At 41.6% G+C, this 26,921-nt stretch overlaps 1 protein-coding gene across 1 annotated transcript; it reads right to left on the reverse strand.

Moving 5' to 3' along the window:
- Positions 1 to 4,949: 4,949 nt before the first annotated feature.
- LOC109917569 (bromodomain-containing protein 4-like) lies at positions 4,950 to 26,915 on the reverse strand. Its single transcript, XM_048621500.1, has 6 exons — positions 26,892 to 26,915; positions 23,986 to 24,151; positions 14,470 to 14,600; positions 11,136 to 11,362; positions 8,985 to 9,195; positions 4,950 to 6,616 (listed from the first exon to the last, which is right to left on the reverse strand). The coding sequence occupies exons 2-6, from the start codon at positions 24,113 to 24,115 to the stop codon at positions 6,548 to 6,550; spliced, it is 768 nt and encodes a 255-aa protein (XP_048477457.1). The 5' UTR covers positions 24,116 to 24,151; positions 26,892 to 26,915; the 3' UTR covers positions 4,950 to 6,547.
- Positions 26,916 to 26,921: the final 6 nt, after the last annotated feature.

Raw genomic sequence — 26,921 nt, forward strand, 5'->3', positions numbered from 1 at the left:
AAATTCTTACCAATAATCTTTCCATCCACTGGAATTTGACCTCTCATTTGCGTCCTTTTCCACTCCCCCACCCCCCGCCCCCATAATGGGTGGATCAGACTGCATTTGACTTCAGTTCATTTTTTTTTAAATGGGGGTAAGCATCAGGAGAATTTGGTTACACTAAAGATTTTTATTCATTCACACCAAGATAAATGATAGCAATAATCATTTTGGAAAATCATGAAGACTGTTTTACATCGCTGTATTGTTCAACGCTGGACAGGAAACAGAAGTTGAAATTTTGTCAATGCTTTTTATATAAGATATGGTAACTGCTGCAAATAAATGTATTCAGGTGGATTTTCTTTGTTCATTCAAGGGGCATGTACTATACCAAACCCTCTATACCACACCAACGCTCCCCCCCCCAAAAGCACTGATGATTACACAGTAATAATCAATAAATTTCTGCTTTACGGCTAACAGTTTGAAAGCAGGCTGGCATGTATTTGCACAAAGAGGTTGCCATAATCCCAATCTTAGCCTCTGCCATGGTTCTATATGATTTCTGCATCAGTTGCACAATTCAATCACATTATTCCAAACTGGAATTACATTTATTCTATGTTCAGTAAAAACGTTTATTTCAACAATAACTGCACAAAAAAACGTAGTAATTCAAGTGGAAAAATCTAGCAATTTCTTTCTACAAATCTGAAGAGTTTAATACAGGCATTTTCATATTCAACATAATTAGAGAACTTGTGCATTCGAGTACATGAGTGACATTGTCATTTTGCTTTACATAAAAATTGCTGACTGTACTATCTAATTACTAGTTTACAGCACATAGATGCTTTCAATCCTTGCAAGTCCAAACTGTCACAAACATTAAATAATGTAAAAATGTATTGTGTGTGTAGAGCGCACAAACTCAAGGAAAGGACTGTAAATATCTCTGGCATGTATTTAAAAACAAAACTATTGCATATCATTGAACAATTAATTTTATCTCTCTTCCAAGTGTGGGGAGGGTGCGGGCAGAATTCACACAAGAACTGAGGAACCAAATACAAAAAAAATGGAAAAATGATGGACTGGAATACAAACTGTAAACATTTGTGTACAGCAAGTCTTGTGTATTAGAACAGAATGAATACATCACCTGTCTGACCAAAATGTCAATAAACAATGAGTAATATTTAGCAAAGTTAGAAGACAGTCTAAAACCAATGTAAAATCTATTTCCATGTTTTACCAAATATTTTGTTCTTTGCTTACATAAATTTAATGTACATATTGTTTTTCCCCCTGCCACAACCCAAATATTGTCGCCATTTGTTTCAAACATTTGCAATCCTGTGTCTATGGTGCAGAGCTGATTAGTTCAAAAACATATTGTATCAATACCAATATGTGCAAAGTACTTACTGCACAGAGTGCACTGATCTCCTACAGATGAGTGCTAGCTTACTGATTTCCCCAGAATTCTCAATTGTCACTGCGTGATTAATGGCAATATTCGCAATTTCTGCTCAGAAGCACCCCAAAATCAGATAGTTTTCTTCTGTCCAAAATTGTCGAGGATGTTGTGAATGAAGTGGCAATGTAATTGGAAGTGGTTTCCAGACTTTGATGTTGTTACATTTCATTATGAAACACAATGACACAGTGTTATACTCAAAATGAATTCCTTCCTTAGCAAGTGGTTTTAAATTCTGTATACTGAAGAAATGACCGTTAAGGATGGACATTTAGCAATGACTATGTATGTGCCTTTAACACACACAGTTAAGCCAGAGGGTCAAAGAATATTTATTTTCTGGCAACCTGGACTGGTGAAATGTAATTTTTCTGTGTTGGAAGAATAAGTCAATTACTACTGATCACGCATTAAAACATTGTGCGATTACTAGCCATTTTTAGTTATTACATCTTTGAAAAAGCAAAATAGGTTTATAAAATCAAAAATATTCAGCTTCAATACAAAAAGCATCTAAATTTTGGCAATAATTGGTTAAACAAAGAGTAGGCAGGATTTTTATTTTTAAAAACCAAGCTCCCAGAATACTTAGGACAGAATTGGGTAGCTTTGGTAAGGGCTGAAGCCACTTCAAAATGAAATAAACTGCAAGCTTGTTGCCTGTAGTCCAAAAAAAAACTGCCTTTTGACTATTTTCACAACTGCTGCTCAAAAGATGAGTGCAACACAAGTCCTCATTCTCCACGGCAGTGTCAACTAATAGCAGATCAAAAAGGTGCAACAGATGAACGCACTGCAAGCACAGTGTAGGAAGGAGTTTTCTACAGTAAGGTAGAACTCATACATTTAATAAAATATTAGAACCATATAAACCAATTGGAGTTCTAATCAATGATCAGACAGAACTTTGGGGTACCTTCCAATGCAGCAAAGTTCAAGTCGCTGGTCTTCATTGCGTGTTTAAAGTGCCTGGCAGACCATTAACAAAGGTGTAACAAAATATTTTATTCATGTATACGAATCTCCAGATACAAATATCATTAGACTTTGTTCTATTTTAAGGCTTAACCACTAATTAGGCAAAGCAATCAACAGACCAGCACAAATCTCCACTCAATGAATGCTTAATAAGCACTTTTGATAGCAAGTCTGCTTTTGAGCGAATGCTGATGATCACGCACAGCTATTGGAAAATGTTAAGTCACCATTGACAAAATCGTACAAACTAGTTAAAACCAAAAGGAAAATGTCACTTCTGAATTTTTACTAAGTTAGTGAACACTATGAAGTCAAACTTCAGCAAACCTGTGCAGAAATCTCTCAGATGGCCAACATTTAGGCTCAAGTAGTTTCAATAATTGAATAGTGTCAGTATTTGGCTTGGTTGCTTTGGACGAACTGCATATTTTTATGTTGGCTAAGCAGTTAAATATCAACATAAATCCTATTTCACACAAATAGAACACATTGTCAACTTCATACTTAACAGTACTTCAAGTGAAAGTCCACTATTCGCCTGAAGGAAAAAGGTGTGGTGGTTAGGAATAGTGGCTTAATGAGGAATGACTTTTCTAAAAAAAAGTACATGAATTAAATATTGGATGCTCAGTTTCAAAAATGAAGAATTTCTCTGGTTTACTGAAATTTTTCCACCTTACAAGTTAAACTCCAAGCTGCATACATTGCTAATACAAGTGTACCGTAATAGTTATATTTTAAGGAAGGATCCAAAACACAACATCAAAGTTTGGAAAACACTGGCAGTAGCTCCTAGATGACCAGCCACTCAACAGTGTTAAAAAGCGTAGTTTTTTTTATTGCTTCAAAAGAACCGCAGCATTGATAAGTATACGTAAACTCAAGGGTGAAAAGCATTTCCTAAATTCTTAAAGTGGCAACACATTTGTGTAGTCATTAGCGGTGTTGTCCCTTGGGACAAAGATGCTCCAACCCCTTCACCTCAAACAAAGCCTCCAAATTATGCATATCTAACACATCTCAGTTGAGTTTTATAAAATTTCAATGCTGAATAAAAAGACAAACAATACAAGTGTGGGGGAGAGACTGGGATTTTTTTTTCCTGAGAGCAGAGGTCAAGGGGAAATTTGAGACATTTAAAATTAAGGAAGGTTTTTTTTTAAATATGAACAAAGAAAAGCTATTTCCACTGAAGGGTTCATGATTTTACATTAACACACTTCCAAGAAAGAAACCCACTCAGAACTTCCCAAATATAAAAGTGTTGTAGAACTGATATATTAACCTAAGTTTAAGCTAAGATTAAAAAGGTTTATTTTCTTTCAAGAGCACATTAATTTTGCTGCTGGAGACCATTTAAGGAAATAAAATAATTTTTATTGCAGTGCTGCCCGTGACCAAAACAGTCTGAAATACTTGAACAATAAAAATTACAAGAAGCAATTTAAGTAGGTGCCTTGTTTGCAGGAGCAACAAAATGCAGATCTTTTGAGAATCAGTTCTCTATTTCAAATTCAACTACCTTTAAATTCAACTATCCAATAAGAACATAGTTAAACAAATTTTTGAACGTGTTGCCTTCTTTTTGCTTAAAAGGTACTCCATAATATATTTATGGAGGAATAAATCATCAAATTGGGTGCTTGGAGACTAAAACAGATTGCAGCAATTATAATTTGTCAACATATTTTAGGGGTCTTTGGTTCCTTCACCAGTTAACACCACTTCCTTCAACTGGATAACATACAACCATAGCGCTTCTGTAAACAGCCATTTTCCCCCCAAAATTAAAACACAAGGCAAGCTTTCATTTCACTCAATGGTTATGACTTTGTTAACTGGCAGAGAATCCACTGAACCACAGTTCATAAGATAAGACCACTCAGCCCATTACAACTATCAAACTCTTCACTAGAGTAATCAAAAGCCAATTCTAAACTCTTGCACTCCAATAAACATTCATTTGCACACATTTCATAATCTTGTGTCTGGATACAATAGACAGTATTATCTGGAGCAGGCCATTTGAAAATGTGCATCTTTGTCCTCATATCCACAGGAGTTCTCAGAGGAAGATTCCAATAGAAAAATATATATGCAGTTTAGTACAGTTGCATTGACACTATATTTTGTGTTGGAAGGCAGAGAAATGCCATGAATAAAACAAATAGATTACATTTGAAAGTATTGCTGGACCCATCATCGTTTAAATCTTTCGGTTTGCCATGTTATTGCATTGTCCAAACAAGCATTTTGTTCATCCTGTCAAGCTACTCCAAGCAACTGTCTGCAAGCCATAAAAGGTGTGTGGCCAGTGACAGAAATACTGACTATTCACAGGCATTGTGTACAGGCCAAATTTTAGGTAAGGGAAAATAATGTATTCTTGCCTTCAAGATGCATCATCATTATGATGAGCAACCATCAGTGCACACTCAAAAACAGTGACAATTAAAAGAACACCATTGGAAACCATCTCTGGTCTAAAAAATAAGACGCCAGCGTATTGTATAAAAGGTGTGTTTATTCATTAATTGATACAGACCAAATGCAATTTTTCTGCCTTTCAGTAAAACCGATTCTAAACCGAGGTACTTGCCAACACTGGATCTGCTGGTACTGTATAGTGGGTATTTTGGCACATTAAAATGTTCATTTTAAAAAAGGAAAAAAGGTTAAAAACAGCTGAAAAAATAAAATTATATTTAAAGGCAAAGACGAGGAATGGTACATTAATTTAAATCTTGCCATATAATAATAAAACAATCACTCGTCTAATTCTTGCTGTGGAGTTAACTAGGAGAGCCAGCACTTCACTTGATGCTTTTAGCAAATACGAATGAGACACTTGCACAGAAACAGCTTGTATATTTTGTACACCCCTCTGAAGAAAAAAGAAAGGAAAGCCCAGAATCGACCATTTACGATAAAACTTACACCTGGGCCTCCAAAGAGTACTGAAAGTCTGCTACATGAATAAAGTAAGTGTTTAATTACAGAAAACATTTAACAAGTTTTAAGCGTCACACCAATTATACCCACTATACAGCATCGGTCAAACACTATTCAAGGGCAGCTTAAACCTCTGGTTACTTGCAGAAAAGAAAGTCGGCTCTTGTATCTCTACTATTCAGAGGGACAACAGTACAAAACAGTTTCAGCAGTGCCATTCAACATTCGTATCTCCTGAGGTAACGAGACAAACAATTTCACCTACTTTGGTTGGTAGTCCAGCTTTGATCCCAAACACTGCAGAAAAGAAATTAAAACAAAAAAAGTTTTTTGATGGGACTGCTGTTTTAACTCATAACCTCCAACATACGATTATTTTTTCCCTTTTTTGTATTGTCATAACCATCACATGGCTTGTCAGAACACAATGAGCCTAGTAACTGGAAACTCTGTAGATAAACAAAATCTGCAGACAGCACTATGCACTGTAAATAAAAAAAGTAATGAACACAAAGTCGCACTGCTTAAATAGTCCATCCAGATTATACTGTTGTGACTTAGTGAAGGGCCCGGTTTTCCCAATTACAGAGGTATTCACCCAACCAGTTTTTTTTTTAAATATACTATGTCATTACCCTCTTCTCCTCTTATTAGCAGTGAAGGAGACTCACTAGATTTACAGAACCAACGCAGAGAAACCGTTTAGCAAACAGGGCCCTCACGCAGCAACAGTGAAACCCTGTTTGATTGGATACATCAGAATGTTACGGTGTCTTTTCTTACATAGTGAAGGAGCTTGGCGAGGACAGCCTTGCAGCTAATGGGTACAACCCCCCCTCCCCCCCTTTACAGTAGTATCATTCGGAAAGCTGGATGCACAGTTGTGCACGTGTTTTCTACACAACATCGATAAGTTTTGTTTTGTCTATTTGTTCATTCCTATATTGTGGGTTAAATGTAAGGCAGACTTTTGTCCATCCATGTCCGTCCATCCATTCAAGGCATTGACTGAATGATTCGCTCACTCACTGGGTCACACATGCAGAAAGACCGTGCACCAAGAACCTGGCTGAAACACTACGGTGCCACGTAACTCATGGAAAACAGTTTCGTAGTACTTTCAAGAGTCAGGATATCCAGCATCAGGAGCCCTCAGAAGAGATTCTCTTCGAATATTGCCATTAAGTCGCTCTGAAAATTCATGTCAATTGTAGCCGCCATCTAAATTACAGTAAAAGAAAGGATGCAACATGTTAGTTTGCACAGTTTCATTTTATTCCTAGCAATTTAATGCAGGATTTTCTCCATAATTACATACAATGACGCTCTGCATTGGTACACTAAAGCCAATCTTTGTCAAAGAAAGTATTAAAGGATATGGTTAAAGTCAGATATATGGATTGCAATGAATGGCATGGAGCAGGCTCAAAGAATAAGTAGGATCACCCAGTGTTCGCTCAGAATGTTTAATACAGTATAGACCTGCAGCAGGGTTAAGGTTATTCCAGACTGCTTTTCTAAATTCAAAAACACAATGGAAAAAGCCTGCAGAGAACAGTGTAGGACACATCAAGGCAGAGGGGAATCGTTTCATAACAAGTAGTCAAAAGGACTTTGTAATAAAATAACCTGAGCTACAACCCTTTTCTGAGCAACACAATATTACTTCAAGACCTAGGGAAGACCAACTCTTTCCACTAATGATGAAACTGAAGTATCATTTACCTATTAAAAAGAGTCTATAGTGCCTTACGCAGAACTTGGTCAGTCTAAAAGATTAACTGATCTAACTAGTTGCCAAAATTATTAAGAACCCTCACCATTTCAAAGAAAAATGTTTCAAAGAAAAGCACTTCCAGCCATTTCAGTGTATATAGAAAGCATAAACCCTGGCAAGCCAAGCGTCACTCATTGGAAGAGAATTACTATCACATCCATACAATAAAAAAACCTCACACCTATCCTCCTTAGAGCTCATATCAATCCCCCACTGCGGTGTCATACCTAGCCTCTTACTTAGATCAACTTTTAAAATCGTGCACAAAGTAAAAAGAAAATCAGCATGAAGTAGTCCGAATTGTGTCTCCCCCAACTGTAGAAGCACAGTGGCTCAGTGGTGAGCTCTGCTGCTTCACAGCACTAGAGACCCAAGTTCGATTCCAGTCTCCAGCAACTGTGTCTGTGTGGAGTTTGCACATTCTCAGTGTCTGTGTGGGTTTACTCCGGGTGCTCCGGTTTCTTCTGAACATGCAGCATAGGTGGATCGGTCATATTAAAATGCCCAAAGTGTAAGGGGGTGTCAGTTAGGTGGATCAGCCATGGGAAAAAGCAAGGTAATGTGGTAGGGTTAGGTCGGTCGGGTTTGGGTGGGATACTCTGAGTCAGCGTGGACTTGATGGGCCAAATGGACTGCTTTCACACCATAGGGATTCTATGAAGCAGTTGAGTAATCTGCGTTTTGGGTTTGTCAGGATAATCCAATGGGCTGTGCTAACAAGAACATGTGAAAACAATCCTAAAAGGGTTTTTGAGGGAGGCAATGGCCTGGTGGTATTATCACTGGACTGTTAATCCAGAGACCCTGGTAATATTCTGGGGACCCGGGTTCGAATCCCACCACGGCAGATGGGTGGAACTTTAATTCAACAAATACCTGGAATTAAGAGTTAATAATGGCCATGAATCCATTGTTGATTGTCAGAAAAATACCCCATCTGGTTCATTAATGTCCTTTAGGGAAGGAAACTGCCATCCTTACCTGATCTGGCCTAAAGTTGACTCCAGACCCATAGCAACGTGGTTGACTCTTAACTGCCCTCTGGGAAATTAGGGGTGAGCAATAAATGCCAGCCAGCGACACACTAATCCCATGTGTGAATGAAAGAATTCATACAAGTTGTGGTAATTTTTTCCACAAAGAAAGAGAATATAAATTTGAAGTCACTGCAAGTAGAAGTGGTGCGAAAATGGAATAAACCCTTATTAAATCTAAGAAAGAAATTCGCACTTGGCCCAATTTTGATGGATCACTTCACATCCTTCCCAGCTATGTTGTCAAAGTCTTCCAACTTGATTACATTTTTGTATTTTAGAACTAATATGTCATTTAAAACAACTATCTTAAGCACTGAATGGCCAAGCTGAAATGTAGATTTTAATGCATTTTCAGAGAGTTAGCACAGGCCAATTTAAAAATACACCTTTGTAGAAATAATTTCACCATTCATGATACTCGCAAGGTTATTATTTCACAAAGCTGGAAACCTATTACAATCACACAGTGGTTAATGGGACTGTTCAGTGGCTATTGAAAAACTGACTGGCATTGGAATAAATGCCAAAGTTGAATACTCAGATCTGCACATGTCCAAATTGTGCACTTCAGAGGAGGGGTTAGTAGATAACAAATCAGCAGCAGAAAATCAGGCCAGTCTTAATCCAAACCCCTAGCTCAGGCATATCCAGTCTCAACTGCAGTTACAGCAATCACCACTACTTTTGAGATTAAGTAAATACAAAACTAGTAACAATCAAATCGGATTCCGACATGGAGTCAAGATGATCTTTGGGAAACACAACAGAAACGTACCGCTTCCTTCCGCCTTCGTTCCTGCTCTCGCTTCCTTGCGAGCTCTCTCTGCTGATCCAGCATAGATTGAGAGGTTGGCTGAGAGCTCTGTTGTTGCTGCTGCTGTTGTTGCTGTTGCTGCTGTTGTTGTTGTTGCTGCTGCTGCTGCTGCCTTCTCGCCTCCTCATGAGCTCTCCGAGCACACTCTAAAGCATCCTCTTCGTCTCGGCCTCTGCAGTCAGAAGCAAAACACTGTCAAAACCAGCCAAGTAGAGGCAGGGCTGTTGAAATCTCACTGTTAGTCAAAATAGTTGCAGACATCACGTTAACACATACCCAACTAATCACAGAAACAATAACCTCAGATTTGCTGTTGTAGTGAATCTAACAGGACTCACCTGTGAGATGTGCCATGTTGTAGGCAACTGAGAATGCAAGCTCAATGGCAGTAGGGAAAAGATGACAACCAATTCAATCTTTCCAGGGACAACAGGCAACATTTGCTGCCCACCAGACCACGCTGCTAAGCTGCCTTTTTGATCCACTACAGTCCACATGGTGTACGTATACCCAGTGATATCAGGCATAGAATTCCACAGTTTTGACCCAGCACTGATGGAACAGCATTATAGTTCCAAGTCAAGATGGTGAGTGGTTTGGATGGGAATAGAGTAGTGGCGCTCCTGTGCATCTGAGTCTTAGGAAGTAAACGTACTCGGAAGATGGTGCTGTAGGATCCTGCATGAAATACTGAAGTGCATCTATAGATGGCACAGACTGCAATTATGCTGTATCAGTGAAGGGAGGAATGAATGTCAAGGTAAAGGGTTGAGTGGTGATCAAAATGGCTTGGTCCTAGATGGTATCAAGCTTCTTGGGAGCCGAATTCATCCAGACCAGTGGAGAGTATGTTATCACACTCTTGATTTGAGCTTTGATGAGTCATATTGCAAAACTTCCAACCCTCTGAATCCCAGGATATTGACAGTCTAGGAATTCAGCAATGGTAATGCCATTTATAGATGGTTATGTTCTCTCTTGATACAGATGGTCATTGCCTTGCATTTCAGTGGTGGGAAAGCTACTTGCCACTGATCAGTCCAAGCCTGGATCTTATCTAGATCTTGCTGTATATGGTCAAAAAGAATCAAAGGAGTTGCAAGGAACATTGAACATATATACAATTGTGAGCAAAAATCCTCACTTCTGGCCTTATGATGGTGGAAGGTCATTGATGAAGCAAGTAAAGATACTTGGGCCTAAGGAATCTCCTTAACCAGCCAGATTGAAGAAGAAGTGAAATTAATGGCAAAGAGCAATTAATAGTGAAGTAGTTGTCTATTTTTCTTTCCGAATAGGAAGGGGAGACTAAACTAACGGGACAACTGAAATGAATAAAAAGTAGTAGTTTTTTTTTTAATAATTTCCCAACTATTGAATCCTGAAGGAATTTGTACCCACACAGGTTTTCTTTTATATACAAGTGTCAAGCAAGTTGATTTGCACTATTTGACCAAATCACCATTTAAAACTGAAACAAAGACAACTTCACAACAAGTTCATACCTACCACACAAATGACGTAATTCCACACCACTCTAAAGGCAAGGCAGACAACCCAATGCTACTTGCATGAATCTAACAGCAGAGTGGCACATTTGACAATTGACTCTTCAAATAAGTTTAACCAGGTATCAACACCTTACCTAAAGCTGCTCTACATCTTGCACATTAGCCTCATCCTTATTTTTACAGGAAAATCTGAGACAGCATACTCCAAGTCACCGGCTGCAACCTCTGCTACGGAATGCAAGTCAGTACTGGGCTTGAAGAGGCAGCACAACCATCACTGCACACTTAATATCACAAGGCAGGAAAGAAAGCTGGTGAGCCAGAAACCTTCCTTCCTCGAGATGGGGACTGTCCTCAGCATCAATAAAGATTTCTCCAGAAAGATTCACCAACCCATTAGTGTGTTAGCAGGTGCTGAGGAGATAAATTATGGGTGACCAGTTGGAACATGGGTGCTGAAAACATTGGAAGCAAGCATTTACAGGCAATTGTAGGCACATTTGCTTCACATTGTACATGTGAAATTTTGTTCATATTTGACAATGTAACCAAAGCTTAACGCACGTTTGCTAATTTTATTAAACTAAAGAGTTTGACTTGCCTTTGTCTCTCCTGTTCCATTCGGAGACGCTCTTTCTCAGCTGCCTCCTGTTGCATTTTACGGAACTCCTCTTGTGCTTTCAGTGCCTTTTCTCTCTCCTCCTTCTCCCGTGCTGCCCGCCGAAATTGCTCAAAGCTGTCGCTCGAAGATTTTGCCGTGGAGGAAGGATTAGAAGGAGCCTTTGTGACCAGACTTGCCCAAGAGCCCATGTTCTTGATCTTAAGATCCTAAAGCACATGGCCACAAAGAATAGAGAACTCTACATAAGTGTTCAAGGTGTTGATAACTCAAAGGCACTGAACAGTAATGAGGAACTATAAATACTAAAGGGAAGAAATTTAATAAAATGTAGGATATAACAATGTTTGCAGACTTATTCTAAAAAAATTGGGAAATGCCCGTGTACATAGACAGAGGTTAATGATCATTACCTCAGTTATTGCAGAGCATAATTAAGAGGAGATGACAACTGTGTGGGCTAGAGTGGACTGAGAAAGGAGTTCAGCAGAAACAATAGTTGATGAAAATTAGCAGACATTTAAAATAGCTCATGGCTTAGGTTTCTAGCAAAGGGATAAACCAATCATGGTTAACCAAAGGAAGACAAGGACAGTATAAAATTTAAAAAAAAAACCATGGAATTAATTTTTGCCACATTGTAGGCCAGAGACTGGGAAAATTATCAAAGCCAAAAGGTGGCCTAAAAAGGAAACAATAGCAGCGAACAAAGAAATGGAAAGCAAGAGCTTCTTTAAGTATCTAAAAAAGGAACAGAGAGACAATGTGATCATAAGCCCCTTAAAGGATGAGGCTAGGGAAATAATAATGGGGAACCAGGAAATGGCAGAGGAGTTAAATACTTAGTCTTCATTATAGAGGACACAAATATCATTCTAACTAAGTAAGGGGTAAAACAGAGCAGGATGGGGGAGAAAGAAAATAAACATTACTAAATGAGAGAAAAAGAACTAGGAAAACCAATGTATCTAAAGACCAGTAAGTCTCCCAGATCACATGGGTTGCATCCAAAGGACATTAGAGGATTAAGTAGATAGTGGATATATTGGTAATAATCCTCCAAGAACCCTTAGATCCTGGCAAGTCCCAGAGGATCCTTACATGTAACAGTCTTGTTCAAAAAGACAAACAAAACCTAGATACTATAGAAAAACTCAGGTCTGAGGAAGAGTCACTGGACCAAAAACAAATTCTTATTTCTCTTTACAGATGCTGCCAGACCTGCTGAGCTTTTAAAGCAATTTCTGTTTTTGTTTGATTTACAGCACCCACAGTTCTTTTGGTTCTTACCAGGTAACTACAGACCAGCTAGCATGACATGGGTTATTGGGAAAATGTTAGGAGTCTATTATGGAGGATGTAATAGGTCAGAAATCATACAACCCCAGGTTATAATCCAACAGGTTTATTTGAAAACACAAGCTTTCAGAGCCTTGCTCCTTCTTCAGGTGTTAGTGAGAGAGGTGGCATCAGACACAATTTGTAAATAAAAGGTCAAAGGATCACACAACTAATGAGGATGTATTAAACAAACCCAAGATGCTATTAAATCTTTAATCAGTCAGGTTTTGATTAATATGTATATGTAAATCCTCAAATTTCTTTAAAGTCACTGCCCTGAGAGAACTAAAGATTTTATCAGTGCAAAGAAGAGTTGACATTTTAGGTCAGACAATGCATGTGAGGTGTGAGGCCTTGTTTAGAATCTGTGTTTTGGTTTGGAGTCAGACTGGTTTTATTTCTAATATAGGAATTTATAAAATGCCACATTGACTGACTGTCTGTAAATGGTGTGCTTTTTGAACAAAAAATGTATCTGCAAATACAAATTTGGGGATCTACATATACATATTAATCAATTAAAATCTAACTGATTAGATTTAACAGCATCTTAGGTTTGTTTAATACATCATCGGTTGTATGATCCTTTGATCTTTTACTTATAAATTCTGTGTTTGATGCCACCTCACTAACTAACAGCTGAAAGAGGAGTGAGACTCCAAAAGCTTGGTGCTTTCAAACAAAGCTGCTGGACTATAACCTGGTGTGTGTGATTTCTGACATTGTCCACCCCAGTCCAACACCAGCACCTCCATGTCAAAGGATGTAACAGCAGAGCACTTAGAAATATGTAATATGATCAAGAAGAATCAGCATGGCTTCATAATGGAAATCATTCCCGAAATCATGCCTGACAAATATATTAGAATTCTTTGAGGTGGTAAGAAGTACAAGATATAAAGGGGAACCAGTAGATAATATATTTGGATTTCCAAAAGGCACTTGATATAGATCCTGCACATAAGACTACTTAAGCTAAGAGCCCATGGTGTTGGGGTAAAGGAGCCATTCTTAGGATGGAAACCTGCACTTAGTGAAGCGTCACTGGAGTCACAATCATTAACAGTATGTATTAATGACTCAGGTGAACCTATCACCAAGTTTTCATTAAAAATACTCAGGAACGAGACCGAGAGATTTTTAATTGTAAGGGAATCAAGAGTTGAGGGAAAAGCAGGAAGTGGGGTTGAGGATTATCAAATCAGCCATGATCACACTGAATGGTAGAGAAGACTTAATGGATTGAATGATCTACTTATTGAACAAATTTAAATATCTGGAATTAAGAGCCTGATATGACCAAGAATCCATTGTCAATTGTCAGGAAAAACCTATCTGGTTCAAAAAGATTCTGTAGGGAAGGAAATCTGCCATCCTGATCTGGTCTGGTCTACATGTGGCTCCAGATCCACATCAATTTGTTTGACTCGACTGCCCTCTGGGCAATTAAGGATGGGCAATAAATGCTGGTCCAGCCAGCAATGCCCTCATACTCCGAATGAATGAAAACAACGAACGGTTAAGCATTTCATTCACGAGTTAACGGGTTTAAAGACAACTCGGGAGCGGGAGCAGAAGCAGCTAAAATGAAGGAAGACAAACAATGAAAGAAACTGCATAGCAGCAAATAAATTAAAGCATCATAATGATCCAAGGGATATAAGGCACCCTAGTATAATGCCATTATAAATTACAAAGTCCCATGATTTAGTCCATGCTGCAAGCTATTTGGAGAATGTGATCAGACTCTTAGCTCCTGGGTAAGGAAAGGAAATAGAAAAACAAGATTCTGTTTGCTATTGACAGCACCTTGCTGAGAAGTTTTGGCTTATGCACATGAAGAACAACCAAGCAGCTATCATTTGCTTAACCAATTTTTGGGGCATGGAGAGAGGAAGCAAGACAAAAGTAAAAAGGGAGGCAGGCAGGAGAGAGAAGGCCAGCAGCACACCAGCAAACGTATGAACAAACTCACTTTTTTGGGAGCAACAGGAGTTTTGGGTTTTTGTTGTTTCTGTTTGTCCTTGTCCTGAGGGGAAGGCTGTGTGCCATGCTCTGGAGGTCGAATCACTGGCCCAGTAACTTCGATTTGTTTCATCTCTGGTCCTGTAGGAAGGAAGTGCAGAGATCGTTCAAACATTTCGTGTAGTTGCATAGCAGCTACCAACATTTGACTGTCAGAGCAACCACAGCCAACACTAGTGTTTTTGGGAAGCGGGTAAAGGAGAAAATACAAGTACCGCACTAGAATTCTAACTCAATTTGGTGGCAAATTGAACTGTGTTTTACGCTGGATGACTCTAATAAGTACCAAATAACAAACAGCCCTAAATCCAATTTGGAAAAACACAGCTGGAATCTTTTAAGTCAAATGGTTACAACATCTGGAAAGCTTAAAAATGAATACAAAGGTTAGGTCTGTAATGTTGGGTTTTTAAATAAAGACTGAATAATTGCTCTGCCCTAACCCCCATAATAGCTGGGAAAATACAGATATGAGTAAGCACATATAAAACTTGAATATTGCTTTGAAAAAGAAAAGTCTTGAAGCTTTTCGCCTTGCACTGATCAATATCGACACAAGAATGCCTTATTTCAAAAAGAGCAATAATGCAGAGAAAAGGCCACACCTTGACTCAGACAACATGCTGATCAATCAGCATTTTTCTCTCACGCAAGATAAACTATTGCTCCTTTTGAAATATGACATTCTTACATCTGACCTGATGAGTCTAAGCAGAAAAGCTTCAGTAGCAAATCTCTATGCATCCAGTCATAAATCTGTGTATGCATAAATTTGTCATACTTCATTCACCGTTTTACACTTCATGATTCCATTTTTACCTTCCTTAAGGTAGAAATTCACTGTCTACAAGCACGATATCAAACTTAGGGGTTCTAGAACCACAAAAAACCTTCCAACTGAAAAGTTAGAGTGTTACCACACAACGGATATTTCTGGCTAGGAAGAGACACACAAAAGCCAGTTCAGTTGGCTCAACCCCCAGCAGTTCATAGTTTTCTTAAATGATATCTATACAACGTTGAGATCCAAATCTGAGAGAATCATTGGTTGACATCATAATTAATTACTATTTTGCTCTTGAAAGACAAGTAGAAAGAGATGGTTGGCCATGGCACCCACAACAAAATACGGCTAACCAGTGCCCTTGGGATCCCAAGCTTACCCAATTTGGTACATTAAATGGTAAAGTGACTGTAGACCTATGTGCTCACTATCTTCAGTGTTCCATCTATGCAAAACTGCTGAGGCTGAAAACAGCAAGCAGTGGAAACTTATAAGAGTAACAGGCAATGTGGAAATGAGGCATTTGATAAGGCAATATGCAAAGGATAGCACACAAGAGTTCATACAACTAGGAATAACTAGGAATAAATTAACAGCTGTTTGGTAGTTCAGAACTTCCAAGAATTGCTAAAAAAACCTAAAGCTTTGTATCTTGTATTCATCAGGACAATTCACAAGAATACCAGTTCAAGGGGGGAATTTACATTGCATGAGAGGAGAATGCTGATTGGTCAGCAAATGGAGCCCAATTAGTAGAAGTGCTGCCATGGAGAATGCACCCATTAACGCTGATTGGCAATTAACAGCTAGGCCTTTGATTCTAAAACCAGGGCATGGCCATGGTTTAAAATTTAAACAGACTAAGTAGTAACGAAAATACAATATCGGCATTTATTGCCAGGGAATGGAATACAAGAATAGGAAGGCTTACACAACTGTACAGGATTAGTGAGACACCTAGAAGATCAAGTACAGTTTTGGTCTCCCTGTTTGAGTAATAATTACATTGCAGGTAAGTTCAGAGATGATAAACTAGATTGATTCCTGGGATAAAGGGGTTGTTTTGTAAGGAATGGTTGAGGATGGTGGGCCTGTACCCATGGGACTTTAGCAGCATCAGGAGCTGGCATTGAAATATACAAGATTGCAAGGGATATTGACACAGTAGATGCTCGAGAATGTTTCCCATCAAGAGGAATCTGTGACTAAGATGCAGAGCTTCAGAGTAAGGTCTTGTCCATTCAATGCAAAGAGGAGATGAATTTTTCTGTCAGTGTCGTTTAATCCTTGGAATCATCAAAACCCTACAGCAGAGCAGGCTGGGTCACTGAATATATTCAAAACTGAATTAGACAGATCTTTAGTCTATGATTCGCGAAGAACAAAGTGGAATAAGGCCACAATCAGATCAGCCATGATTTTATTGGATGTTGGAGCAGGGTTAGGACCAAATGACCTATTCTCTTAATTTTGTACATTCTCAGGGCTTTCAGTGGTCTATTCTTGAAATTTCATATGCTCTTAAATGCACAACCTACCTACTCCTTTCAGCTGGCTATCATTTCAAGTTAATCATAAACCAGTAACAAATCCAGCTGAGTTGCAATTTCCTCCATCTACACAGTGTGGAATCCCAAATGGTTCTTCTATTCACAGTAACAAATTATTTTATCCCTGTTCTCTTAATTCCAGTTGTAAAAAGGGCACTGCTGGGATAGTGGTATAGGAGGAAAACATGGTTTGTGACAATCCATAATAAGAGTTCTGATTTCTGGATTATAGGTGATTAAGCACAGCAGTGAGTGGAAGAAAGTTAAATTATTGCACTGTTAGAGCTAGAAATTATAGATGAAACGATTAATTAAAAAATCCAGAGGCTGGTTAAAAAATTGCACTTTTCTTTCCTATTTCCATTGTATCAGAACACACCTGCTAGCCTTCATTATAATCCCTATGGAATCCGATAATTTAAGGAATCCTTATGACACCAATAAAAAGAAAACAGTTGGACAGGTTTTTATTTAAAATTACTGAAACAAATCAACTAAAAATCAACGTACCTCAAACATCTATTCACAAGCGAAAGATATTAAGTAATCAATCCAAAGATATGCCTCACTTCGTTTCAAGCACTCATTGTTTCCTGTACAACCGTGACATCACGTGTAATCTCCCAGTCTTTACAACTCAGCCTTAGTTTTGTAAAATTTCTCACTTCCCATTCAGTCATTCCAGCTTGAGTAACAATCAAAAACAGCAGCCACTCATGTGAAGATCCCAGATAGGATAATCACCGATGAAGCACATCTATAAGAATCACTTCACTCCAGTCACAATTGTTCAAACGGTGCAGAATCCGAAAAGACTCACTCCTCCGACACCTTTAAATGGTCCGGTGAGCACTGGAACACAACAGCAGCACTGGGTATTGTCCAATCCATGATCTCTCATTTTCCCCACCTTCAGTGTCCAGTCCTTTCCAAATGTATAACACAAAGTAACAAATTAACAGTCTCTGCTCTGCTCCGAGACCTGCATAACATCAGGATCTGCTCGATTTGTGCCGAAAAGAAAAGTTCCATTGGGAGAAAGCCATGCTTATTTTTCTTTCCATGAATTCTCAGTCCTGTTAACTTTCAAAAAAAAACAAACAGGCTAACCCCACACCACCAAAATGAGCTTCCTATTTATCCCTTTCTTGTTAGATGTTCATTCCCATGACAACCCTCAGTCAAAAGGACATTTCTCAAAACTTACTGATGTCATAATCTGGACTCCAATTAACCCACTTTCAAATATGACCCAATGAATGAATCATTTTGCAACGCTGATGTGAAGAGCTGAAACCTAGATTCCTTTTAGGGAAAAGCACAAAGGCCACAAAGAGCTAACTGGAACTTTGTCCAGTTCTGGGCACCAAATTTTCAGGAAGAAGCAAAGGGATGAGAGAACGTTCAGAAACAATATATGAGAATACTTCCAGAGCTGAGGAAGTTCAGTTATGTAGATAAACTGGAGAAGTTGGAACTGCTCTCCTTGAAGAAGGAAGAAGATTGCTTTCCTTGCATGGCAAAGTGGTTAATTTTTCAGTGATGCCAGCCTTGAGCGACTGTCTGTGTGGAGGTTCCATGTTCTTCCCATGTCTGCATGGTTTCTACCCATGATCAAAAAATTTGCAGGTTAGTTGGATTGGCCATGCTAAACCGCCCTGTAGTATCCAGAGGTGTGCAGGCTAGATGTGTTAACTATGATAAACGTGGGATTATGGGGATATGGTGGGATGCTGTTCAAAGGGTCAGTGCAGACTTGATGGGCCAAATGGCCTATGACAGCACTCAAGATTCCATGATTCTAAGGAACAATTAAGATGAGATTCAGACTGACATGTTACGTATGTGGAGTTTGGACAGAGTAGGTGGAGAAACGTGTTCCCACTGATGGGAAGATCAAAAACAATAGGATGCAGATTTATGGTAATATGCAAAAGCAGCAAGACAGACATGGACAGAAACCTTTTCACAGAGCAAGTGGTTAAGACCTGGAGTGCATTAGAGATAGTAGGAACTGCAGATGCTGGAAAATCTCAGACAACAAGGTGCAGAGCTGGATGAACACAGCAGGCCAAGCAGCATCATAGGAGCAGTAAGGCTGACGTTTCAGGCCTAGACCCTTCATCAGAAATGGGGGAGGGGAAGGGGGTTCTGAAATAAATAGGGAGAGATGGGGAGGCAGATAGAAGATGGATAGAGAAGATAGGTGGAGAGGAAACAGACAGGTCAAAGAGGCGGGGATGGAGCCAGTAAAGGTGAGTGTAGGTGGGGAGGTAGGGAGGAGATAGGTCAGTCCAGGGAGGACGGACAGGTCAAGGGAGCGGGATGAGGTTAAGAGGTAGGAAATAGGGTGCGGCTTGAGATGGGAGGAGGGGATAGGTGGGAGGAAGAACAGGTTAGAGAGGCGGGGATGAGCTGGGCTGGTTTTGGGATGCGGTAGGGGGAGGGGAGATTTTGAAGCTTTGAAGATTTCCACCCCTCTCACCCACTCCAACCTCTCCCCTGCAGAACGTGTAGCCCTCCGCTCCAATCCCAACCTCACTATAAGGTACAAGGGAGGCGCAGTTGTAGTATGGCGCACTGACCTCTACAAAGTCGAGGCCAGACGCCAACTCTCCGACACCACCTCCTACCGCCCCCTTGATCATGACCCCACTCCCGAGCATCAAACCATCATCTCCCAAACCATCCACAACCTCATCACCTCAGATGACTTCCCACCCACGGCCTCCAACCTCATTGTTCCCCAACCCTGCACCGCCCACTTCTATCTCCTTCCGAAAATCCACAAATCTGACTGCCCTGGTCGACCCATTGTGTCCGCCTGCTCCTGCCCCACCGAACTTATCTCCACCTATCTCAACTCCATTTTCTCCCCGAGACAACAAGGTGCAGGGCTGGATGAACACAGCAGGCCAAGCAGCATCATAGGAGCAGAGAGGCTGACGTTTCGGGCCTAGACCCTTCATCAGAAAAGGGGGAGGGGAAGGGGGTTTTGAAATAAATAGGGAGAGAGTGGGAGGCGGATAGAAGAGGGATAGAGGAGAGGATAGGTGGAGAGGAAACAAACAGGTCGAAGAGGCGGGGATGGGGCCAGGAAAGGTGAGTGTAGGTAGGGAGTTAGGAAGGGGATAGGTCAGTCCAGGGAGGACGGACAGGTCAAGGGGGCGGGATGAGGTTGGTCGGTAGGAGATGGAAGTGCGGCTTGAGGTGGGAGGAGGGGATAGGTGGGAGGAAGAACAGGTTAGGGAGGCAGGGACGAGCTGGACTGGTTTTGGGATGCGGTGGGGGGAGGGGAGATTTTGAAACTTGTGAAATCCACATTGATACCATTGGGCTGCAGGGTTCCCAAGCGGAATATGAGTTGCTGTTCCTGCAACCTTCGGGTGGCATCGTTGTGGCACTGCAGGAGGCCCAGGATGGACATGTCGTCTGAGGAATGGGAGGGGGAGTTGAAATGGTTTGCGACTGGGAGGTGCAGTTGTTTATTGCGAAGCAAGCGTAGGTGTTCTGCAAAGCGGTCCCCGAGTCTCCACTTGGTTTCCCTGATGTAGAGGAAGCCACACCAGGTACAGCGGATGCAGTATACCACATTGGCAGATGTGCAGGTGAACATCTGCTTGATGTGGAAAGTCTTCTTGGGGCCTGGGATGGGGGTGAGGGAGGTGGTGTGGGGGCAGGTGTAGCACTTCCTGCGGTTGCCTTAAGGCCCTCCGCTTCTTCCTGTCCCGCAGGCCCGACCAGTCCCCCTCCACTGATACCCTCATCCGTTTAGCCGAACTCGTCCTCACACTCAACAACTTCTCTTTCAATTCCTCCCACTTCCTACAGACAAAGGGGGTAGCCATGGGTACCCGCATGGGCCCAAGCTACGCCTGCCTCTTTGTAGGTCACGTGGAACAATCCCTCTTCCGTACCTACACCGGCCCTAAACCCCACCTCTTCCTCCGTTACATTGATGACTGTATCGGCGCCGCCTCGTGCTCCCACGAGGAGCTCGAACAGTTCATACACTTCACTAACACCTTCCACCCCAACCTTAAGTTTACCTGGACCATCTCTAACACCTCTCTCCCCTTCCTGGACCTCTGTCTCCATATCGGGCAACCACCTAGAAACCGATATTCATTTCAAGCCCACCGACTCCCACAGCTACCTAGAATACTCCTCCTCCCACCCACCTTCCTGCAAAAATGCTATCCCCTATTCCCAATTCCTTCGCCTCCGCCGCATCTGCTCCCAGGATGAGGCATTCCACTCCCGTACATCTCAGTTGTCCTCGTTTTTCAAGGACCGTAACTTCCCCTCCTCGGTGGTCAAGAACGCCCTCAACCGTGTCTCCCACATCTCCCGCACCTCATCCCTCACACCCCGTCCACGCAATAAAAACCAAAAAAGAATCCCCCTCGTCCTCACGTACCACCCCACCAACCTCCGGATCCAACGCATCATCCTCCGACACTTCCGCCATCTGCAATCCGACCCCACCACCAAAGACATCTTTCCCTCCCCACCCTTATCTGCTTTCCGGAGGGACAACTCTCTCCGTGACTCCCTTGTCCGTTCCACACTCCCCTCCAACTCCACCACACCCGGCACTTTTCCCTGCAACCGCAGGAAGTGCTACACCTGCCCCCACACCTCCTCCCTCACCCCCGTCCCAGGCCCCAAGAAGACTTTCCACATCAAGCAGATGTTCACCTGCACATCTGCCAATGTGGTATACTGCATCCGCTGTACCCGGTGTGGCTTCCTCTACATCGGGGAAACCAAGTGGAGACTCGGGGACCGCTTTGCAGGACACCTACGCTTGCTTCGCAATAAACAACTGCACCTCCCAGTCGCAAACCATTTCAACTCCCCCTCCCATTCCTCAGACGACATGTCCATCCTGGGCCTCCTGCAGTGCCACAACGATGCCACCTGAAGGTTGCAGGAACAGCAACTCATATTCCGCTTGGGAACCCTGCAGCCCAATGGTATCAATGTGGATTTCACAAGCTTCAAAATCTCCTCTCCCCCCTACCGCATCCCAAAACCAGCCCAGCTCGTTCCCGCCTCCCTAACCTGTTCTTCCTCCCACCTCAAGCTGCACCCCCATTTCCTACCTACTAACCTCATCCCGCCCCCTTGACCTGTCCGTCCTGCCTGGACTGACCTATCCCCTCCCTACCTCCACTCACCTTTACTGGCTCCATCCCCACCTCTTCGACCTGTCTGTTTCCTCTCCACCTATCTTCTCCTCTATCCATCTTCTATCCGCCTCCCCCTCTGTCCCTATTTATTTCAGAACCCCCTTCCCCTCCCCCATTTCTGATGAAGGGTCTCGGCCTGAAACGTCAGCCTTCCTGCTCAAGGCCTGGAATGTGCTGCCTAGAAGTGGAGACAGCAGAGTCAATCGAGGCACTGGAAAAGGAATTTGATTATATGCAAAAGAAGTGTACAGGATTGAGGGAATAAAATTGGAATGACACCTGAACATATTGCTCAGGGAACTGGCACAGACACTGCAAGCCAAATAGCCTTTTATGCTTTAACCATTCTATAATTGTGATTCTGTGAACATACCCGAATTTCAACGCATTTAAAGTATTATCATGTGGTGAAAGGAGGGCAACTGTAGGAAAATGACATTTATGATTAAAACAGGTAGAAAATTTCATTTTCATCTCTAAGCATCAGTTCAATGCTAACAAAAGGTTTGCTTTGTTACGTTAGAGATTTACATCACTGTAGAACATTTCATGACCTCAATATCCCAAAACACTTTATAATCAAAAACAAAAACTGCTTGAGAAACTCAGCAGGCTGGTTAGTATCTGTGGAGAGAAAACAGTTTCCATTTCAAGTCCAGTGCTCTGATGAAGAGTCACATCATTCAGTTCTGATGGGAGTCACCAGACTTGAAATGGTAACTGTTTCCTCCCCATTGATGCCATCAGAATTTCTCCAGCTATTTGTTTGTTTCAGATCTCCAGCTGTGGCAACTCTTAGTTTTACTATCGTCATTCAAGTAGTGTTAACCATTTCAGTGCAACAACCAATCTGTTTGCAGAAAGCATCCATAAACTTCAACATGATAAATTAGATTATCTGAAGAATAATAATCAACCAGGACCAGGGAGAACACCATTGTTCTAAAGAGAAACCCAGTATTTACAGTGCCACATTACCAAGCCTCTTAATGTCATGAATTATTTGGAAGTAGAACTGCTTAGTTACAAACATTTCCATCATATCTGCTGTAATCTTCCAAAGCCCAGTGCAAGCTGGAGGAAAAGCACCTCATCTTCCACTTAAACACTTCATAACTTTCAGGATTCAACTTCAGAGTATCGACGCTGTCCTCCATTTTCATCTCAGCCCCCACTACCCCACCAATTTCTTGCTTCCATCGATTAGCCCTCAACAAAGGTGACCTATTATCTATTACATCCATTTTGTGTCTATTATCGTCTCCTACGATAAGGATTCTCTTTTGCTCTATGCAACCCCACCATCAGTCCACATGCTCCTCCTCTCCCTTTGGCAACAATCCAAAAACCATTTTCTAGGCCCGCTCAGTTCCAAACAATCACTGGACTCAAACCATTATCTCTGTTTCTCTCTCCATAGATGCCGCCAGACTTGCTGAGTTTCTCCAACACTTCCTGTTTTTATTTCAGATCTCCAGCATCAACAGTATTTCACTTTTATTTCATGAGACAAATGTCCCATAAACATCGAAAGGAATGACCAAGCAGCGATATTTGAGTGATAAACATGAGTTCGGGCACTGAGACAGAACAGCAAGAAAAGACTATTCACCTTCTACACATGTTCTGCAATTCAAATGGATCATGTCTCATCTGCATCTTAAATTCATTCACTCGCACTGGTCTCCCCTTGCTCACTGCGCAAAACCAAATTGAAATTCCAAAACCTATGCTTGTACGATGTCCAGCCTCAACAGCCTTTGAGGAAAATTACTCAGATTTCCACTATGTGGGAAACGGTGCCTTTAACATGACTTCTGAACAGACTTGCTCTAATTCTAAGGCTTTATTCCCCTGTTCTGAGGAAAATTTATATGTAAAACATCTAACAAATTCCCTGCCTCGAGTGCCATGTGAGCTCCAATGAGTTTACTTACTGTGTCCAAGGTGCGGAGGTGGTTTGCTTCCCTCCCTCTGCTTTGATGATTCCTGGCGCACTGAAGGGCTAAATGCCTCATTTCGGATTGCCGGTGAAGAGTGACTCTTCTCTTCTTTCACGCTCACCATTGGTTGAGATTGCACTATTGAGGGAGTTCTTGGCTCCTGTAAGACAATAAATCCTCATGAAAACACACCAATCCAACTCAGGCCTCATACAATCAAAAAGTCTCCACACTACTGGACCAAAAGCCTGTGAAGTAGAATAGCGCAGTCTCAATCTGTTCCTCAACAGCAAAACGTGCACTCCAAATTACACTAATTCTCAGTACCAAAAGGAAAACAAAATGGCTTTTGACAGAAATTAGAAGACACCTTCCAATCAGATTTATTGATTTCAAAAGTAACCATAGTGCAGTGTGTTCTGGACTAGTTATGATGCTGAAGCGTTCCATTATCCAGTTCCCTTAATTTATTTCCAGAAATTAACATCCAGTCAAACCAAAACTCAAAAAAGTACAAGAAAAAGACTCAGCAATTTTCTGAAAATAAAAAACAATGACGAAGTGCTTTTCTAATAATCACAAGGCAGGGCAGTGGCTTTGCAGACAACACTATGTTCTATGCCCAAGGTCTGAGTAACCAAGTGTCTGACTGCTTTCGTTGAGAGAAACAAAGCAAAGAGAAAAACAAAAATCAGACAGCAAATAACATAAGGCCATCTCTTATGCAGCCGTGAGCAATGCTGAAAACAGTCGTTTATTGAGAATTAGTACGCAGCAAACTTGAAGTAGAGGGGAGGGAATAATGGTTAATTCAAATTCATACAGCACAGAAAAGGCCCTTTGGCCCATCAAGTCTGCACTGACAAACTGGGTGGAGAAACTCAATATTGCATATATATGGGTAATCAAGACACTTGTCTGAATTTCTATCATGTTCAAATTTATTCACTGCAGCACTCCAGTTACAATGAAGAAGTGCAAATTTCTCTTGAATGAGTTCAGTTTCTACCCACATGCTGTATTCAGACCTGATATCCTGAAACTCTTACCAGAACTGTAGGTACCAGGCTGATTATTATTCAGTTACAATTTAACTACAGGTTTAGAAGTTGAAGTCATGGTAACTGGCACCAAGTAAATCCGAGACAACAAGGTGCAGGGCTGGATGAACACAGCAGGCCAAGCAGCATCATAGGAGCAGCGAGGCTGACGTTTCGGGCCTAGACCCTTCAACAGAAAAGGGGGAGGGGAAGGGGGTTCCGAAATAAATAGGGAGAGAGTGGGAGGCGGATAGAGGAGAGGAAACAAACAGGTCGAAGAGGCGGGGATGGAGCCAGTAAAGGTGAGTGTAGGTAGGGAGTTAGGAATGGGGATAGGTCAGTCCAGGGAGGACGGGCGGGATGAGGTTGGTCGGTAGGAGATGGAGGTGCGGCTTGAGGTGGGAGGAGGGGATAGGTGGGAGGAAGAACAGGTTAGGGAGGCAGGGACGAGCTGGACTGGTTTTGGGATGCGGTAGGGGGAGGGGAGATTTTGAAACTTGTGAAATCCACATTGATACCATTGGGCTGCAGGGTTCCCAAGCGGAATACGAGTTGCTGTTCCTGCAACCTTCGGGTGGCATCGTTGTGGCACTGTAGGAGGCCCAGGATGGACATATCGTCTGAGGAATGGGAGGGGGAGTTGAAATGGTTCGCGACTGGGACCCTTCCTAACTCCCTACCTACACTCACCTTTACTGGCTCCATCCCCGCCTCTTCGACCTGTCTGTTTCCTCTCCACCTATCCTCTCCTCTATCCCTCTTCTATCCGCCTCCCACTCTCTCCCTATTTATTTCGGAACCCCCCTTCCCCTCCCCCTTTTCTGATGAAGGGTCGAGGCCCGAAACGTCAGCCTCTCTGCTCCTATAATGCTGCTTGGCCTGCTGTGTTCATCCAGCCCTGCACCTTGTTGTCTCGGATTCTCCAGCATTGTCTCTCATTCCCAGAGGGTTACAGAATGGTTACAAGTACACAACAAAACATTGAAAGCAAAACACTAATCAGTTGAGTATAGCAAATGAATAGGAACCAACTGCACTTATTGTTTTCTCTCAGTATATCACTTGAGCTGTTCCACTCAGCTGCAACAGAAGACTTCATTAGTAGAACAGCTTCAGGAAAAATGCAGTAGGTATCCATAGCAATAGTCCTATGGGGAATTGGTTCCCAATGGCACTGATTTCAGATGTGTTATGCTGCGGGGAGGATAGACTGAAAGAGGGAGGTGGAGGATCGACAAACAGTCTCTTTTCAATGCAGTCATTGCTGAGTTACATTTGTGCTGGAAATGTTTCAGCAAAGTCTTTGCTTTTGATTAAGTATATTGTGGCCATCACAAGTAACAGTGCTGCACCCCATGTTCATAATTCACCAGTGTGAACAGATCTTTCAACAATAAAGCTTCATGTTTTATAAAGAATCCCCCAATGTTTCAGTTGGTTAGGGCAATATGTAGATACCAACCACAAAGGCCCTAGGATGGATGCTGAATCTGTGCTGATCCCAGAGGAGGAAAAGAGCAGGGGAACAACACAAGAGAGAACTTTCAGCCTTAACTGAAATCCAGCGATTCCTCCCCGAAAATGTACATACGCAGGGTTAGCACATGTTGAAATGAGTTTGGTGTTTCTTGTTGTTATAAGGCCTATTATGCTGACTTGTGTAAGCACATATGATTTGAACAGTGTATCACCACCCCCGGTGCCTCATGCCCATTGCCTATATCCTGTGTGTCAGCTGCTGGCAGAGAAAGTTGAAATAAAAATGCTTTGAAGTATCCGAGACGCTTCAGTCCAGTGGAATAGACGCCATGAAGCCCCATGTTAGATGCACGTCAGGGACCTAACACTAATTCTGCTTACCTGCTTCTTATTCTGTGTAGTTCTTGGAGG

The sequence above is a fragment of the Rhincodon typus genome, unplaced genomic scaffold, assembly GCF_021869965.1.
Source record: "Rhincodon typus isolate 14 unplaced genomic scaffold, sRhiTyp1.1 hic_rhity00000718, whole genome shotgun sequence".
Classification (NCBI taxonomy): Eukaryota; Metazoa; Chordata; class Chondrichthyes; order Orectolobiformes; family Rhincodontidae; genus Rhincodon; species Rhincodon typus.

Bases quoted from the DNA above. Each gene is read 5' to 3' on its own strand.
- LOC109917569 (XM_048621500.1), bottom strand. From the start codon at position 24,115: ATGGTGAGCGTGAAAGAAGAGAAGAGTCACTCTTCACCGGCAATCCGA. The intron at 11,363-14,469 runs GTGAGTTTGTTC...CATGTGCTTTAG, and splicing joins CTCCTGTTGCTCCCAAAAAA to GATCTTAAGATCAAGAACAT. The intron at 6,617-8,984 runs GTACGTTTCTGT...ACTGTAATTTAG, and splicing joins AACGAAGGCGGAAGGAAGCG to ATGGCGGCTACAATTGACAT.